Source organism: Spea bombifrons, chromosome 2 (genome assembly GCF_027358695.1).
Source record: "Spea bombifrons isolate aSpeBom1 chromosome 2, aSpeBom1.2.pri, whole genome shotgun sequence".
Classification (NCBI taxonomy): domain Eukaryota; kingdom Metazoa; phylum Chordata; class Amphibia; order Anura; family Pelobatidae; genus Spea; species Spea bombifrons.
Window position 1 is genome coordinate 121,486,593 of NC_071088.1, and position 19,898 is coordinate 121,506,490.

Sequence of the window (19,898 nt, forward strand, 5' to 3'; positions counted from 1 at the left end):
CCCCCATTTATTCGTCATAGCAACACCACGGAAATTGAACGGGACCGTGCAGCTGTCATTTGCATTAAAGTGATGTCTGGAGTGACCCTTTAAGTGTTATGTATTATGTCTTTTTATTCTTCAAGCCGTCCTGGGTAGTTTGAAGGCTGGCAGCGATCTTCACGTTGCCCTTTCATCTCCTTTTCTTCTATTTTTTTTTTTGGTGTGACGAGTACGTTTGAGCGCGGCACGTGCTGACTATAGAAGTGTAACGATTAAGGCATTTGCCAGGAATGTGGTTGCATAATATGGTGATATAAGTCAGCGGCCGATTGTGCTGCCGCAAAGTTTGAGTGTTGGGGAATGAGATCAAGTTTCGGAATGTTTATGTGAAAACCCGCTTTTTAGGGAACGGTAACAAATGTTAATTAGGTGTTGAAGCATTTAACGAGGCCTTCTCGTGCTGTATGCGTGTGTGTGTATATATTGTGTGTGTGTGTGTTTGTGTGTGTATATATTGTGTGTGTTAGAGTATGTTGGCACTGCTGTTTACAGGTAATTCTTAACCTTTTTTGTGCTGGTGCTGGGATTCTGTATCCTAAGAATGTTTAAAGAAGAAGCTAAGCAAAAAACAAAGCAAGCATGCGGCTCCTTATAATTACTAAACCGTTGTAGATGTATTGCATACTGAGAGACCAACGTTTTTGAGGATTGCTTTTCTGATGGAACCCGCAATGTACCTCTGTTTGGAAATAATTTCATTTTGATTTGTAGCATATTTTTTAAATATAATTTGGTGATTTATTTTGTTGGTTGATCATCGGGTCTCTGAACAGAAGTACCTGCCGTGATCTATCATGGACAGTGTGGGCTGTCATCATTCTTCAGGCTGATGGAGTTCCCATTTTCCCCTATAATCACTTTCAAACATCACGTAGCTTTGCTGTGAGAAGCCCCCATACATGTCTATCTTCTCTTCCACATTTGGCTCGTTGCCCGTTACCGCCACATGTGTCGGAGTGCATGGAGTGTGCAGCTGGACATGGATTCTTCGCTTGCCATGGCGGTACATCGATGCCATTTAAAATACTCCTGCGGGAAGGGCTGAGCCGGTCCGGTATAATCAAATGCTGGATCGGTGATGACAGTTTTAAGGAGCTTCCATGTTGCTTATAGATATAGCAAGGGCTGCTCGGCCCTTTCTGCAGGGGGAACCCACTGGGGCTTTTCCTTTATAATGTATAGGGGAAAACCGCGACATAAGATGGGACAATTCTTCTGCTATGTATGCCCGCGGCGTTGACTTCTTGTTTGTGTGACTGCCCTGGCCTTGCAAAGGGCAACCTGTCCAGGGAAGCGGGGAAGGGGGCATTGGCCTTTCAGGTTTGTGTCATACTTGGGTTAGAAATAATATGTTCTTCCTCTAACAGATGAACTGACCTCTTTCTCCATTAGTTGTTTGTTATAAATCTGGCATGAGATGTCTGACCTCTGGCCATGTGAAAAAGTGACACAAGGCGGGTATGTTTTCTTTTTTTTGGCTGTTGGATCTGTGTTTATGTACCAAAATAATTTGGAGGGGACCCGTAACGTCCCCTACAGCCACACCGATGCATGTTATGTTATGCAAGTTAAAGTGCTTTATCTGCTAGCGGTAAGTAGACTGTGCATGTGCCCTGAGATGTGCAGGAGATCCGTTCGGTCAGAAACATCTCCTGTAAAGTGCATACCGTGGCTGGAGTGTCCCTTTAAAGATGGGAACATGTTAATAATTCTGAAATGGTCGCTATACGAGCCAACCAATGATTTATAGATAGGAGTCACTCCATTTTCGTGTCACACGGTGCTTCTGTTCACCCGTGAGCAAGACCCATTTTATAACCATCCTAAATCACTTACGCCGTGACTCACTCGCTGGATCAGAGACGTCCCATTGAAAAAATGTAGAGCAAAAATTGCCGAACTGTTTGTCAAACTTAAATTCCCACTCAGCAGAGACAATTACTTTGTTTTAACTGCTAATAATCTCATTTATGTGTGATCAAAGTACAGTACATAAGGCCGATTTAGGACACGGCTTCTCTTTGTATGAAAAATCAGAAATGGTTTTATACTCACATGGAAGTCTGGTCACAGCCACCCATCAGGCTTACCGGAAGGGACCCCCCCAGAGCGCCACAAGGTGGGCACATGGGATTTGTGTTCGTGTCAATAATAATAATAATGTATATTAAGTTGTAGCAGTAGATCTTCTGTATACAGAGTTGGCCCAAAAGCTGGCAATGAAGGGGTGGCCCTGGCACTTTAAGGCCAGTGGCCATGTGATGTAAGAATGGCCAATGGCAGGTTATATGGCTGCATATCCAGCCGCATTCCGAGTTTGTGTTTCCGTCGGCCGTCTGTCCACCGGTTTGTCTTAGTTTTCCGGTTGGAATCCACAGTGGTATGTATTTATGATTAAACCTGAAGAGCTAAAGACTGAGGAAGGCATGGCTGTTAAAGTGTTTTAATTTCTACAAATATAAGAAATGCAAAAAGCAAACAAATCATTGTAATAAATGCATAGAATAGGAAGTGGATTAAACACAATGGAAACCTCTCATATCCCCTCCGGTAGATACTCTGCACTACTAAGACTGAAACTGTGGCTTCCAACACACGGGAATGGAGAAGAGTCTCACAGTCTTAACCCTTTAACGATAAAAGCACCTCCACCCTTAATGGAAGGAAATGTGCCCAAATCCTTAAGACAGATAACGGAAAAGCTACGGTAGAGGCCCTAATATTTCTATCTGTATCTGTACACTTCCCACCGCATATAGACGGAATAAATACAGCGCAGACAGCGCTTCACGCACGCTTCAGAGATGAAGACCAAAGAATCAGTATTGGGACAGAGCGGGAACCTTTCGTTAATATGTTTTAATGTTTTCGTGCACCTTGACCCCTTCTAGAAAATAAATGCTAGTGACGGCAGCTTTCCTGGAATAGAACAAGAAGGGCATGTGGGTATGACTGGGGTATGACGATAATAATTCTATATAATATGTGGAGCATTGCGTTCGTAACTCTTTACACCCCTGTGTATAGTTTGGGGTAGCTGCAGCGTTGCCCATTTGGCCCTGTTGTGACATCACCTTCCGGTCAGGGCCATTGATGGGCTTATAGCCCTATGCACTGACCCCCCATGTGAAACGGCAGAAAATATTCCCCAAGGGCCCCCTGCTTGCTTGATATAAGACGGGAGAGAAGGAACCGAATCCCACCCAGTCCACACATGTGGAAAGTTCACATTTCTTAAATGCTTGCTTGATTATTTTGTGTCAGAGACTAATTTACCTTGGGGCTTATTAACTAAACAGTGATTTGCGCACGTGGTGTCGGGTTGAAAGTTGTGTTCTGGTTTGCACTGAGCAGCTTTGTCAGCGACTTGACTGAACCAATGTAAGTTTACACTGGCAACGTCTGAGTCGAGTCAGTGGATTTTGGCCCAGTTCTGCTCACAACCAGAACAGAGTACTTTGTGAGCGTACTCCGCGCATGGAGTCTGGTGGCGAGTAACAGTCTGCCTGTACAGCCTTATACTCACTCGCACTCAACACCTGTGCTGTGGGCTATATCCCTCTAATTAACCCTTTCACAGAGGAAAGAAATACTTTCTCACATGACAGGTCTATCTAGAGTATGACCTCCTCTCTATACCCCTTTTTTAACCCCTTTATATTTTGTTGCTAATGTATGCCGCCTCTCATCGTTCTTGCTGGATAGTTAACATCTTGTTCAGTAGTTTACACATTTTTCCACCTAAGGAGAGGAACTTTATAGTTTTTATATTTAAGTTGTCCGGTTTTGCTTCCAAGCTTCTCCTGGCTTGTTTTTGTTTCCAGGCTATATTATTATGCTCTTGTAATCGCCTCCGTTTTGTTGTCCTTACTTATAAAGACTCATTATGTGGCCGTTCTGCACGTTTGAACTCTTGGACAATATATATTTTCCTATTTGTGTGTGTGTATGGGAAACCCCCTTGGCAGTTTGACGACAAAACAGTAGTAGAATTTGTTGACCCTTCGCTTGTTATCAAGATGATATCCTGCTGGAGAGGGCCTTTTGGAAACAGCAGCCAATCAAATCATCAGATTTCCTTCCTTCCAGCCCTGAACTCAGTCTTGAACCCAGATTACTTAAGGTAATATCTATATATCCCTTTTATATTAAAAAAAGAGGCCTATATGAAGGGAAGGTGACTTTTGATAAGCATGGGTTGATCAGGGTTATTTGCTTTATGTGATCACTTTGACCAACAGGGTGATGGATTAGTGGAACAGTCTCCCAGCAGAAGTGGTAGAACAGTTGAACATGGCCGTTTCCACTCCTCGTAAACATATAACTAACTAAAAGAAACAAAAATACACGGTGATTGAAAAGCGATTGTTGTGATTCTCTGATCACAAGAATTTAGAAGAACAGTAAGAGCGCTCTTGGTTCCCACCGGACTGCCTCAGTTTTCTCCACCAGGAACCAGTTGGAGGTGCCCACCGCTCACTAAAAGGCACGATGCTATTGTGATGGATCTCATGTTTTCCCTGGAATGTGGTTGTGATTCAATATTAATAGAACTTTGATTTACGTTTATGGTAATATGAAAGATATTTGCTACTTCTGAGTAAAATATAAAACTACATCATAAGGTCATACAGACCGGCTACACATTGTTTTGAAGGCCTTATCTAGGCTTGCCGACTTACCTTGGTAGATATTGCTGCGAGTTAAGTTGCAGTAATGTGAAAGAAGGCTAAAATTTTAGCTCCTCTAGACATATAAAAGGCACGTCACTGTGGGGAATTGCCGGTCAAACTGGGCAAAGCTTAAGAGTAAGGTACTTGCCGTCCCGTTTAGCGTTCCATTTCGATGTTAGTCTGCGTGGCAACCAGTGTTTGGGTTTCAGGTTGTGTCTGTGTTATGGGATTCACGTAAGGTCATAGAGGCGGATGCGTCGGCTGTCTGGGTTTAGGTCTGACATCTGTATTGGCAAAAATTATTATGACAAATACCATGTTATGCCACCAGGTGCATGGCCGAGAGAGTAAAAACAGAATTTTAGGTGCGTTTTTTTTTTAATGACGGCATAGTCAGATATAATAATTCCCATGTTAAATCTAGAGACCCTTTTTTAATTATTTTTTTAAATTTTTTTATTTGTATATTTCATTTTTTTATGCTTGGACTGATCAGAAACATTGTAACTCAGGGCTTGGGTAAATCTGCTTATGGGAGGCTGTAAAATGTGCTGTGACGGTATGTTAGCAGGTTACGCGTTGTACAACATGCCAACGTCACACAAGTAACATGTAAGTAAAGTGTGGGACGAATATAAATATTATATAAATATATAAATATTCCTAACAGAAATAACACGATTTCCAACCGGATGGTACACTTTTACCCCATATACTTGTCTCGTTGTTACAAACATGTTCATGAAAAATAGAAGAGAATACTGTGCAGAGCGTAAGAACCGCCTGCTGCGAACGCCGTAGCCTCGCACAAAACCCGTGCTTTTTCATGGCTTTGTTTTCCTTCTGTTACCGCTGCCTATTGTCAAAGGACAATAATGGAGAACGCCTTGAAGTAAATACTTTTTGACAACTGTTCAAAGCGAACTTTAAATGCAAGAGACTTGGAACAATGTTTCGTTAACTAGAAATATGCAAGATTTTCTGAATGTTTTGTTCAGATCCCTTGCTTTAAATTGTGTGTGATTTTTGAGATTTGGCTTACTTTTATAATTCCCTGGAACCGGGAGCGTTTGAAGTCCTTCTTCCAACCTTAAAACAGTGTTTGTCGTAATAATGAACTGTCGTCGTACAGTTTGAAATATTACTCCCGATACGGCTGGAGGATCTGTGTTTTTCCTTTGACACCAACACAACCTGAGTTGACCGGCTACATCTACTAGTCGCCTGCTTTTTAATGGCAAAACTCACCCTATTATATTTATGGTTAAATAAAAAGTAAAAAAACAAAAAAAAAACACACACGTTGAGCCTTAAATCTAAACTTTAAGGGTGACTAATTGGGCGATTTTCCATGTTTTGTCATAGTAAATCAGAATGGTCTTACTCACCAGTCCTGATTGTTGAGCGGTGATTACTACCACTTTGCTCACTGCTCTTTAAAAGCCAAGTTTTAATAAAAAGGGATCAGATTTATGAGTTTTGGGTGAGTCACAAAAATCATTAAAGGTCCCGTTCCACGAGTCATAAGATTAACACAGAAGTAAGATGCTGTCCTGCTGCGCAGGTTCACTTTGGTTTACAAAAAAGCAAACAATTTTAAGGTAAAGTACCTTTACTTCAAAGAGTGATTTCTACATGAGATTGTAAGCTCACTGGAGCAGAGCCGTCTTTTCCTTCTGCACCAGTCAATGTTGGTTTTTACTGTCCCCCTTTTGTAGTAGCGCTACAGTATCTGCTGGCGCTATACATATAATACAATCCTTTGTGATATTTCCCAGTGGTTTCTGCTCCGTGTATGCGTTGCAACCTGTCTGTTGTCTTTTAGGAAAACAACAATAACTATGAACTAGCCTGGTGAAGCCGGTTTAATTTGTGTCCAGCTATGTGTTGTACAAATATTTCAAGTCCCAACCACTTGCATGCTTTGAAATTATCATGTTCTTGGTAGAAGACACGGGAGATGCTAGCACAAGTTATTTGTTAATATAAAAAAAAATACAATGTGATGTATCACAAAATGTTAACACAAATATAGACAGATTACATCGAGGGAAAGTTTGGGAAAAGAAAAGAAACAAAATGATGGATGGGGTCAGATGAAGGACTGATAGAGCTGCAGCTCGTCTCGGGTCTTGAATGTCAATCACTTGTATGTGGAGTCATGTGAGGTGTGCCTTATGGTCTGTCCTAGGTTGCCAAATCTTGGCAGAGTCTTCATGGGGTTCATAACTTGTGAGATTGCAACAAATCTTATGAGGAATCATCAGCGAGGCACGTGGAGAACATCAGGAACGGGGCCATCAGCAGGAGAAGCTCATATCACTCCAAATGTACAGTGAAGCTAGCAAACCCACCTGTCTAGCGACTGCTCCCAAATGGGTTTCAGCGACCGTTCTGAAGCGTTTGTGAAGCGTTTGGTCTGGGTGATGGCTGTGTATTATGTTTTTGGTAATACGTCCAGGTTTGTGCTCTGGGGTATTATTGATTCTCTTTGTGTTTTACGTTACTGTATTTCTCCATGTTCTTTTCTCAATCTGTTTGAGTGGACTATGCCTGGACAGATTTTGCAATGTTTAGGTAGTTGAAAAAAACATGTTGATCTCCCGATTTCCGCAAAAGTGAAAACAAACTTTGAATAAAGCGTACGTCAGAGAATCCACTCCTGCCCGTTTTTTGGAATTGTATTACTTTTTAATGGTTTTGTCTTAACCTCTGAAGCTGGAAGAGCCTATACCTCGGTTGGAAGCAATAAGGTACACCTAATTGTCATGTGATACAAACGCAAAGACAGGCACATTCTTTTTTTAGGCCATAGAAACCTTCAAAGGAAAGAATAAAATTACAGATCTGCTAAGCTTTACTTAGCATAATTATTATATAGTGGAACAGCACCTTTAGTTTTGCAGGAGCCGGCCCTCCTCCTGTGGTTTCTGCTGATGGTGGTCTTTGATTAAACACTTATGATGGCTGCACTTGGAGTTTCAGGTTGCACGCCCAAAAGCCACAAGTGTTTTTAAAACTGATGTCTACGTTAACCGGTTGCAGTATGTGTGTAGGTTTAGAGGGGGGACGCGGAGGTGCAGAGGTTCTGCTCACACAGCTGATAGCAGAACATCGCGTACCTATTACCTATATACCTATTATATAATATACCTATAATACGCATTGATTAAAAAAATCCATAAAACTAGTATCCAGAGCGGACACACCTATGAAATGTATCATACTGCACCAAATTCAGCAAGGTACCAGCAGAATTATTTCACAAATATGACCTAAACCAAGAAAATGCTCAGAGACGGAGTGGAGACCCGAGGGATCTCATAATGTTCTGGCTGATCCAGGGGATCATCTTCATCATGACATATTTCTAAGACTAAACTGTGTTACAGTAACATATATAATCCATACTTGTTTTCATAGGGTCTACAGCAATCCTAATTACATGTTGGCTGATACTCTCCTAGCTTAGAAGACCACAGTAGACTAACCAAAGACGGTAACATGTTGCATACAATAGGCACACCTGGGAACTCTAGGTTTAACCAGAGTTTCTGGGAGTTGGCTTCTTCTCCAAGCATAGGTGCAGCGTTTGGCCACATTGTCTAGATTGTAATCTCAATCCTGAACGCTCTACTCAAAGTAAACGAAAGTTTCTTTAAAATATGGCCAGCCAATCTGGCTTTGTTTCTGTTTTATTATCATACCTTCCCAGGGTAGCTCTACTTTGAATAGAGGGTTCAGGATCTACCCGAGAGCCTTTATAAAATATGTTATTCCCATTTTTTTCTATTCCCCATTTTTTTCTATTCCCATACTATTGGCATACTTAACCATGCTTAAAAATACTAAAATATGTTCCTTCCATCCTTCAAAGAAGATCAATTTAGTCTGGAATGCTCAAGGAAATTGATTTTGTCCAAGAAGTTGACAGCGGCACATACTGGATGCGAGTTGCTCCGTAAGGCTTTTAGCTCCCTGCTAACCTTTAAAATCAGTCCCCAGAAGGGATGGGGCTAAATATATTCCTAATTTATCAGATAAATAGGGATATGGCAATTTAAAACTTATTTTGGTTGGGTTATTATTTTAAGAGTTAAAAAAAAATCTTGTATACATACAAAGTATAAGAATGATTTTAATTATGTTCTTCCAACTAGTCAGCTGAATATAACTCCTTCTAATTCTGAGGTTATACACATTGCTAGTATTGTTGAGATCTAACATTTTGCCTCATTCATATTTTTTTTTTCTTTTCAGAAAATGTTTCATTATGTTACACAGAGGCACTGATAGGTTGTTGCCATAGTTACAGACAAAAAAGCTTTTGTTAAGTGTGTTTATAATGCGATCAATCCAGTGGAAAGCATAAAATTACAGATCTTACTGTGGTTTATGTATGTAACATACTAGAGAACGGCAGAACAATGTATTTCTCATTTCAAAGCTTGCCATTGGTTCTTGACAATTGTTATCATTACATGGAGTCCTGAACACGTCAAGCATTCATGTTGGTGCATAGTTTCACAATCACTACCTGCAAACACTAAATCAAAGTTTTCTTCAAGGCTATTCTTTTATCCGCACACCTGGAGGCGGACAGTGTTGTCATTTGTGATATTTTGGCTGGCTTTCTCTGCTGAAACACCACACTGAGCTGACTCTTTACGGCAATACTAATGAAGTCCTCTTCTCCCTTCTTCATTGGTCAGAGGGTCATCCATTGTATTGTTTACCACAGGCAGTACGATAGGGAGTCAGGGTGTTTTGTCTAGAATAATGGACTACGATACAGGTCTAGGGCACATGCAAAGGGCTAACATACCACTGGCTGAATACATACATACTCGCATACATACATACATACATACAAACACTCGCACATACATACATGCATGCATGCACATACACACGCACACATATACACTGGATAATAAAGCCTGTGGTATATAAGCACTATTTTCCCCATTAACAAGGAAACTCTTCCTTGACAATCCAATAATGTAGTTCTCTTGTTCCTGTTTACAGCAGCTTTATTCACACCTGCAGGCTTTTTTTCCCCTACCGTGTCCAGCTGTCTAACGCTGAAATGTGTAAGATAAGTGAACTTGGAGGTGGACTCGTGTGTAGTATTTTATTTCAATCATGGGTACAAGCAAGGGCTTCTTCTTGCACGACTCGCATTAAATCATCTTAACGAGATGTAAATGTTGGATTGCTCTTCTGTTTAGTTCTAATTTGCAGTTCGCTGTAGACGGTGCCGGAGAATGAATGCACATAGCTTTTTCATATGCATGCTGTTTATAACTGTGACCCGTGTGTTTAACTCTTTGGGTGCCTGCTATGAATGCCATGTATCCTCCCCTATAACACATCTTTTATTATGTCTTGGGTTTACATTTACATGTAAAGACCTTGTCCTGGAAACTTTACTGATTTGCTGATGATGATCCACAGCTTCTTTGCAGTTGGTGGAGAAGATAGGGAGATGTTGAGGGGAGAGAGGGCGTTTACGTATTTACAAGTGTGGGGGGGCAGGTGGGGTTAAATACAGGATCCGCCCTGTGTGCCAAATACTCTAGGTACGCCCCTGCTAATGTGTTTGACTTTTTCTTTTTTATGAAAGGTGTCTTCCATCACGTTTATCTCTGTAGACTTTTCCACATTGTTTCATAACCTAACATCATGGCCAGGATGCATCTGTGTTTATTCAGGATGTATCTCCTCAGTTGTCTTATGGGGAGTGCATCAAGTCTATTGGTCTCTGCATATTTGTTTCATATTACCCCCTCAAGGTACGTGCAGGTCCTGTTGTATATTATGTCCCTTTGGCGCTTTCCAAGGAGACTTTTATGAGCGAATGGACTCATTATACTTGGAGTCATCTCAGGACATTTTTTGTAATTAGGAATATTTGACAAAGCCATGGAAAGATCTGGGATAGCTGGGATACACTGCTGGGAGATTTCTATTCTGGTATAAAACCGCTTCTTTTGTGTAATTTGCTATAACACGGTCTGTTACGCAACTGAAAATTGTACTAATGGCAAAATATATATTTTTGCGAAAGTGTCAGCCTACTGTGTGTGCCGGTGTCTTGGTGCTTTATTACAGTTCCATCTTCCATAATCCAACGTCGTGTCCTTTAACTCTTACACCCCTGTGTTTTATTAAAAACTAGTATAAGTGCCCGTCTTAAGATGAAGCACTCGTTTGGCCTTGTACATTTTTTTTGGTTGTCTACCAACACTTCCAAAATGCCCTGATTTCTCCTTTTTTACCCCTTCACCACGCATTCTTCAAAAACAACCCCAACGCAATGGTTGCGTCTTAATCTCACCATGCAGCACCGGAGAGTCCGTCAGGTGTACGTACCATCGTTGCTTAATATTATCGGTCATCCTCAACACTATAATCACAGTCTGTACCACCCCAAAAAGGCATGAGGCACGACGCTGAGCAGAGCACGGTGCAATCGAAGCAGCTAGTCCGCTATGATCGTACACTTGCTGTAAGCCCTGTCCGTCCTGTGCTTGTTATACGTATAGAGATGATTCCTTCCTGGATTTTTTCCTCTTGATTCCTTGACTTAACCATTAGGTGGCCTTTTGAATTATTGGACTTGAACCATGGTCACCAAAACTAGACACCATCTTCTAAATGAGATCCCATCAGTGGTCCATGAAGCAGTATCAATGTCATTCAACCAATATCTCTTCCTATAGAGGCTATTATCACAGCTTTTCTTATTGCTCTCTCTGCTATGATGTGGTTATTTGGTCAAGTGCATAGAGGTAGCGTCACATATTTATAGTTTAAAAAAAAAAGCTTTTATTTTATAGGAAATTATATGGAGTAGGTATTCCATACCAGTGCGTTCCTGTGCCCTGCCGATATCCCATCATTAGTATTTGTACACCTGCTTTCCTCTGCCCGTCCTGGCCTATAAAAATGTCTACACATCAAAGCACATTGTGTCTGTAGGGATAATACATCTTCTGTTTAGTTTTTTCTCTTCTCTGTTAGGGCTCTTCAGATCGGTGGACATAGAGGCTCGCATTAAAGCACATTCACACTTATTTCCATTTGTTCTACAGCCTTGGCTGTTAATGTTTGGGTGGCACTAAGCCATCTTAAAAACATCTACGTTCAGGCTCACAAAGCAGTGTATTCTCATCATGCACACTTTTTTTTGCAGTAAACTTAGAATGCTGCTTTTATTAAGGGATTTTTTTAATATATATTTTGCTTTATAACTTTTTTTTTTTTTTTTTTTTTTTTTTAACCTTTCAAAATTGTAATCCAGTTTTTCAGGTAGGCTCAGAGTAGTTGTGCTTTCATTTCATCTGACATATTTCAGGTGAAATCTGTTAAGGAAGGGCTCTTTGTTAGGATTCTTTTACTATAATACGTACAAGAAAAAGGCTGGGGGATTTTCTAAAGCTTCCCAAAAGTGATGTAGCTTCCCTTGGTTATTTTGTTTTGTGTTTGGCGTTGCTTCCTGGAAAACTATAAACCCATTTACTAACCTACATGTCTATTATATGATCCCCTAATAGATACTTAGAAAGTCCTTCCTTATGACATTGGGCTGGTGGGTCCATGATCAGTTGGCTTTGAAAGCAATCTCATTATTCCAGTGGATCAGTCATGATAATCATCACCCCGTCCGCTTCCTATTTTTTTGTCCTTAATAGTACAGGCATTCATGATCTTACAATCAGAGAGTGATGCAAGGCATTCATTTGGGGTTTCATTGGAGCCAAGTAGCCAACATCAAACTGTCATAATGTATGAGGAGGAGGCCTGGAGAAAATGGCCCTGTTTAGTTCGTAGGACGTGCTTTGTTTGCTGTAAAAGTCGGTGTGCAAGTGCTGCAGCATGTTCAGAAGTCAAACTACTTAATTTGTTTAAGTCTGCACACGTGAAGATGAAATGCTTTAGCGAGTGGTAACACGTTGCCAGAACCCTGCTCTGCTGTCATGCTTTGCGTGACACAGGAGGCGGGAAGGATCAGGACCCCAAGACGGTATGTCCACAGAGCTGGACTAGCCAGGGGAGCAGGGGTGCGCCAGCGATTTGGTCAAACACCTTCCTCTTCCTCCTTGTACACGTCTTGACCTGTGTGTTGTGAGGGTCAGGGTCTGGCTGGTTCATCCATCTCCAACACCGCAAAGACTGATAAAAAAAAAAAAAAAAAAGATATTGTCCTACAATTAGTTAGGATCGGTGTTAAATGGACAACCCAGCCATCATATGCACTTTAATCTTTTTACATTTCTGTGTTTTCCCCATTGAAAATGCATGGGGGAGGGGGTTCTTCAGAATACCTCCTTGCGTGTTTGCTCCTCAGTAGTTGGCAGCGCAGGAGATATGTTCATCTGTAGACGTCTCCTGACACATACTATATTTACCACCAGTTCCTTCACTTGCTCGGCGAGCGTTTTGGGGAGGCCTAACAAACCCCCCGCTGCGTATGCGCAGTAAATGCGCCCATATTTATTTTTGCTAATGAAACTATCCAGGAAAGTGTGACTGATTTATAATAATGTTACGTCGCTGTAATCAGCCTAGATTAAGAAGTAGGTTGAACATGTGAAGAGCTGCCCCGGCGTACATGTAACATGTTCGAAGCCCAGATCTAAGCACTTCTTCATGTAGCTCTATGCCTTTCTCCCCCTGTTTAACTTTTCCCCAGCGTTATTGTTTTTTGTTTGATTTTGGGGACGGCATTGAATAGCGCGGTGACGTCTCCCTTTTCAGGACATCCGTCGGTGCTGGTCTTTATCTTGCAGCTTGCTTAAACTTTCCTTTAAGATGTGAGCTGCTTCCTGCGACACAGGAATTTCCTGCAAGAACATGACTTTAGCATAACCTACAAAAGGGTCTGCTTCTAGGCGCAGATACCTCTTCATTCTACAAACCAGAACAGTGGCGATCTCGGGGTCTTGGACTGCCCTCTAGACATTGTCTTTGGTTAAAAGGCACTTTCCGGTTTCTGTATGTGACCGTTCTAATGCGGCATTGTCGTTTGTCTTTGAAGCACCCAAACAAAAGCGCTTCTGAAGACCACTGTTGTGACTAATTATGGCTGCAGCCGGTTAATTTATCATGATCTTTAATGCGATTCTTGATGTTTTGTATTGTTCATGCTGTAACTGCTAATCGCTTAATTACCTTTGCAGTGCATGCGATGGAGCGTGGGTGGTGCTGGCCATGTTTGAAGAGTCACAAAGGTGAATCCACCATGAAGTTGAACAGGAAGGGTGTGATTTTTACTGTTGTGTGCTTTCTGACCTCTGTACAACAGTCCTCCTCCTATGTGCTTTCAGATTAGACTGCGCAGAATATGCCATAGAAACAAGTAACTTTGTATTGGTATATTGCGAATGTCCGATCCGTGTCCCTGCGCAACTATTCTGCGGCCAACCAAAGAAAACCATAAATCTCGACGTATCCTTCCCGGTGACATGCGTTATAAATCAATATATAAACCCAGCTTACACCCATGCCTAGCTATGTGCGTGGCCTGTGACAGAGCCCTAAATTATTTAGCACTTCAACCTGTGAAAGAGGGGCAGTAGCTGAATGCTTTCGAAGGGTTAAAGTAATGAGCTCGTTATGTAACAGGAATGATTACATCACTAACCTGGTTTTGTGCCATTTTTCTGTCTCTAGTTGGATGCGCGTTTAACCCTTTTGGTGACGGGTTCCTTGTCTGGTGCCAAACCAGTTAAGTCTTCTAATTACCGAAGTTGCCTTTAACTTTTGTGGGTTGCCTGTTAACCCTTTAGTCGCCAGCAAAAGGCTCATTCCAAAACAGGTGAATTGCAGCCCTTTTCGTTGCTGCTCTAGGGGTTAAAAGTGAGCTTGAGGAAGGCGGCACCAACCCTCCCCTTTTCCTCCCCGTGTTATACAGATGTTTGATTCATGGCAACACATTCTTGGTTAACAGGAAGGGTTAACAGCTTGGCTACTGATAACTACCTTCACAGGCTGAAGGCTGTATTTATATTCTACATCTTACCCAGTTCTTTCACGCATTCCAGAGCGAAATCACCAGCCATACCTTGCCCTGCGAATAAATCACTGCCTGTAAATGTACTAGTTATATTCTTAATTACGTGCTGCCCATTCCAGACATTTAAATGCATGGTGAAGACTTTCTCTGGAGGCTTCTTGTTCTTTTCTCTTTTTTTCCCGAATGCAAAAGAATAAATGCTTGTTCGTAAAAGAAGTGCCACCCTCGGGGATTAACCAATTTGATCCAATTCACAGAACAGCAGAATAACACGTTAGTGTAGTGTGCATGTAAAGGTGCTGTTCCACTGCTACAGAATGTGAATATAATGTTCTGTCTAAGCAAACAACCTTATATGCAGCTCTGTCATTTATTTTGTTCCTCTAAGGGTTTACTCATATAGAAACATCACAAACTTTTGGGAAGCCTTTTCAGTTTCTATGGCAACAACCCATGTGAGCCTGCTTTTTGTGTTGCATGACAATTCAATGTTCCTGGATAAAATATAAATGAGGCAAATTTTTACACGGTTAGAGTTACTTCTGGGGAAGGCTTTTCGATGCACGCCAGTACCAAAAAATGAGGTTTCTACAGACGCATTCAGTATAGTTGGTGGAACAGCCAGCAAGTTAGAAGAATTAACAGCATATTGCAGCCGATAGTTTTGGAGTTATCACCAATTACTATCAGAATTGTGTTCGCTGCAATGAATATACATCGATATAAAGAGGCACCTCTAAAAAAAGACCTGAAACTAAATGCCCAATGTATGCTTATTTACTATTTACTGCTATAGCCTAGTGCGCTGCATTCATTGGAATCAATCGTGGTCATCCGAGGCTGTTATCTGCCCCAGTGGCATGATGTGTAGGTGTTTATACTGGCAATACGTGCCGTTTCATTTTCATAAATCAATATACGTTTATTTTTATCTCTGAGCTATCTTTTTGTTTGTTTTAGAAAATTAAGACTTTTTTGTTCCTTTTTGGGTTTCTTTTTTTTTCTGTTTCATAGAAATGCAGTACAGATCGGATCCGTTTATCAGGCTACTGACCAAAAATGACAAATGCATGGGCAATGCTATGCGGCATCGGAAAGCAAAAAATGCTAAATTCATAAAAGAATTTAGTAATGATTAAATAAATCATCCTTATAGAACTTTGCTGAGTTGGAAGGAAATTTACTAGATCACTTTTCACACCAATTATTGATTTCTGTTCATTTTTGTGCATTTTGTTAAATGAGAAAAATAAACTAAAACGCCTATTTTTGCAATTTACACAACTGCCCAGTATCGATGTCTAAATATAAAATATACATATCTTTTGTTTATAATCCCAAGCATCGGATTAGTGGTCTTTCTAAAGAATCCGAATAAAGTGTAAAAATATTCAGTGTATCGGTTCTTAATGTATTCTGCTGATCCTCTCGGATATAATGAGCTTAATAAGTGCTGTTATTTTTGGAGACTTAAATCCCTTTTTTGCGCATCTACTTCCTCCATCATATAGAGCTGGACGGGGAGGCATGCGGGAAAACTTCCAGTTCCTTGAGGTATTTAGCAAATCAGGCACCCCTCTTATAGATTGTGTTAGGGGGTCGCACGAACGTCTCTCCATGAGGCAGGAATCATGAAAAACGTTTCTTGTAAATATCAAAAAGACCCATAAAAAGCTAACTGCGCAAAGTGAGTCCCTTTAAACAAAACGCTGCACTCGTCTCTTCTCTTTTCCACGTTAATTTTTTTTCTTAATTTGTTTTCTCTTTGGTAAGGATTTTCTCTCTCCGTGTTTTATTAAATCCATTTTCCCCCCTTGATTGCTGCAAGTAAAAACAGGAATTTGTGTAACTGGCCAGCAGACTATTTTCCTGTTAGGAAATTTACTTTGTGTGTGTGTTTTTGGCTGGAGATTAAGTATCTCCGTGTGACCTCAGATGTCCTTGTTACAATAGCACCGGTTTAGGATATTTTTGATGAGTAAGAAAGTTGCTGAAAATATGTAGCATCTTTTTATGGAACAATGAAACGCTTCATGGTCTACTGGCACAGCACGTTTACATATTGGACGTAGGAGGATTTGTTTTGAGCCATCTAGATATATAGATGTGGTATCACTTTTTGCGAAGTAATTAGGCGTTAAGGCAGAAGGTTGCATTTAAAGTGACACTCCACCCATCATATGTCATTGAGTGTCTATGTTTAAGAATGCTTAAGGGTGTTAGCATGAGTGTGTACGTTTTGTGTCTTATCTTTTGATGACCATGATTATTCCATTATTTCTTTGTCTTCTCCAGTGGAAGCAGTTTTTTAAAGAGTGTAAGGAGAAAGGAGGAGGAAAAGGGCAATAATTTGTTGCATTTTAAGTATTTATTATGAAAGATACACATAATGTAATACATGCACAAAGAGTGAATGAATGGGATTTTAATACATTGTTTTGTTGTCTTTCAGAACTCCATTCGGCATAACCTCTCCCTTCACAGCAAATTTGTGAGAGTGCAAAATGAAGGAACAGGTAAAAGTTCATGGTGGATCCTCAACCCTGAAGGGGGGAAAAATGGGAAATCGCCACGACGAAGAGCTGTTTCTATGGACAATAACAGTAAATTTGCCAAAAGCAGAGGAAGAGCTGCCAAGAAAAAAGCCTCCCTCCAGTCAAGCCAAGACGGCAACGGGGATAGCCCTGGATCACAGTTCTCCAAGTGGCCTGGAAGTCCAAATTCACACAGCAATGATGACTTCGAAGCATGGAACACATTCCGACCCAGAACGAGTTCCAACGCAAGTACAATCAGTGGGAGGCTTTCTCCGATCATGCCGGAGCAGGACGATCTTGGGGATGCTGATGTGCATAGTCTGGTGTACCCTACATCATCAACCAAGCTGACTTCTACTTTGCCAAGCCTTTCAGAATTGGGAAACTCTGAAAACATGGAAAATCTGCTAGATAACCTGAACCTCTTGTCACCAAACACCTCACTGACTGTTTCTACACAGTCCTCGCCTGCCTCAATGATGCAGCAGTCTGGTTATTTATTAACGTCACCAAACACGAGTATGGGATCACCCAACCCTGACTACAGAAAATATAGTTATGTTCAAGCTAGTATGAACTCAATCTCTCAGATGCCTATGCAAACAGTACCTGACAGTAAACCATCGTATAGAGCTGTTGGTCCATATTCTGTTCCTGGACTTTTAAAGGAACTTCTTACATCAGATTCACCACCCCATAATGATATTTTGACCCCAGTGGACCCTGCAGTTTCACAGGCCAGTGGCAGAGTGTGTAAGAATTCGATGATGGTGACCAGTTCTTTAATGCCAGCATATGGCAGTCAGTCATCTCACAGCAAAATGACTTTTTCCCACTCGCATCAGCCACATAGCCAGCAGACGTCAATCAACGGTCGTGCCTTGCCCAATACAGTGGGTGCCATGACGCACGGATCTGGCATTAACCACTTGTCAGCAGCGAAACATTCTTTACAAGTGCCTATGGGTCAGCCTATTCAGATGTCAGGTATGGGTCCGTATCCCGTTAACAGCTGCAATGGCTATGGAAGAGTTGGCATTGTCTCCATTCACCAGGAGATGCTTCCTAGTGACCTAGATGACATGCTTATTGAAAGTTTGGACTGTGACGTGGAGTCTATTATCCGCAATGACCACCTCATGGAGGATGAAGCAGATTTTAACTTTGATAGCATATTACCCAACCAAAGTTTTCCTCACAGTGTAACAACCACCACACATAGTTGGGTATCTGGATAAAGGCTGGAAATTGGTAAGCACAATTTAAACCTCCTTGGAATACATGTGTGCACATATATAATACACTGTGTGTGTGTGTGTATGTATATATATATATATATATATTATACACACACACACGTAATATCTTCATTGGCATACAGAGGCCTATTAGTATTCCAGCAACCATCGCTCCTGTGTTTCAGTGGCACTTTGCTAATCCAACATTACGTTTAAAAGGCTAAATTGATCATTAGAAAGCCCTTTTGTATTTATAACAGCTAGAAATGTCCTTGTTTTCCGTGAAAAGAGTTAAGTGACCCCAAACTATATATATTTCTGGCACATACACTCCGTAAGGTTTAGTCTTTGTTTAAGCACCCTTGATACTTGTGTAATTCACCTTAGAAAAGGCAATATTTGTATTTGTTTGAAAATACTAAAGCCTGCAGCTGAGACCTGCTGATCTAGCAGAATGCATAGAAAACATTAATTGAAGGTAAATCTTCTGTTAGGTGATTTCATTTTTGTTTTCATTTTTTCCCCATTTAGGTGATGTAAGTGTCATAGTGGTGAGCAGAAGAAGAAAGTCCAAAGATGCCCTTCTACAGATTATATTTTCACGGAACCGTTTCTGTTTCTCAAACTTAACATATAATATGGATTTCTCCTAAAGGATGTTTCCTTCATGTATACAAGTTTTGATGATCTCGGAACTCTCTTCGCTACGAAGTGCCAAACCTGATACAAAGCAGAGTGGGGGAAAACGGCTTGGATCAGGAATGGATAATCGGTGTCCCTCGCAGCTTTACCAATACATCTCCTACCGGCCCCCAGGCGACATTTCCATCTGCTTGCATTGACTGTTGAACATCATGGCTTTCTAAAGGCATTGCAAAAACTTTTCCAACCAAGGGGACTCAAGCATCAATTGGGCTTCAGAAACTTTAAAGAACCAGTGCTAACATCAGAGGTGTTTTTGTGTATAATTCACTGACTACCAAATCTATGTTGTTGGGCCAGCGTTAAAATCATTCTAAGTTGGTGCTAACCATGTTGTTTTTGTATCTTAATGGGATTTTGTTTCCCCAGATAAGCATTTTATCGAAATTGCTTTTTATATATATATCTATAGCTATAAATAGATATAGATATATAGATATAAAATATATGCTCAAAACTAAGAGTAGTGGACTAAAGCATTTTGCATACAAATGAACACCACTTTGGGTCACTTTATGTCAGAGTTGCAAAAGGATTGTATTATAAATGAATACACGAAGCTTAGTTACGGAGACAAACAGGGTTATACCTTATTATATATAGTGAACCCGAGACCAGATTTCTTGATACAGATGTGTGGAGCAGGAAGCAGTTTATGCGTAGTGCTTACAGATATTTATCAAGA

General features: G+C 40.9%; 1 protein-coding gene across 1 annotated transcript in view; it reads left to right on the forward strand.

The window, feature by feature from the left end:
* Positions 1-19,274, forward strand: part of FOXO1 (forkhead box O1) — a 34,120-nt gene extending 14,846 nt beyond the window's left edge. Inside the window, exons 2-3 of the mRNA XM_053456327.1 lie at positions 17,189-18,524; positions 19,043-19,274. Coding sequence (XP_053312302.1) covers positions 17,189-18,511 — 1,323 coding nt within the window. The 3' untranslated portion in view covers positions 18,512-18,524; positions 19,043-19,274. The remainder of the gene's footprint in view (positions 1-17,188; positions 18,525-19,042) is intronic.
* Positions 19,275-19,898: the final 624 nt, after the last annotated feature.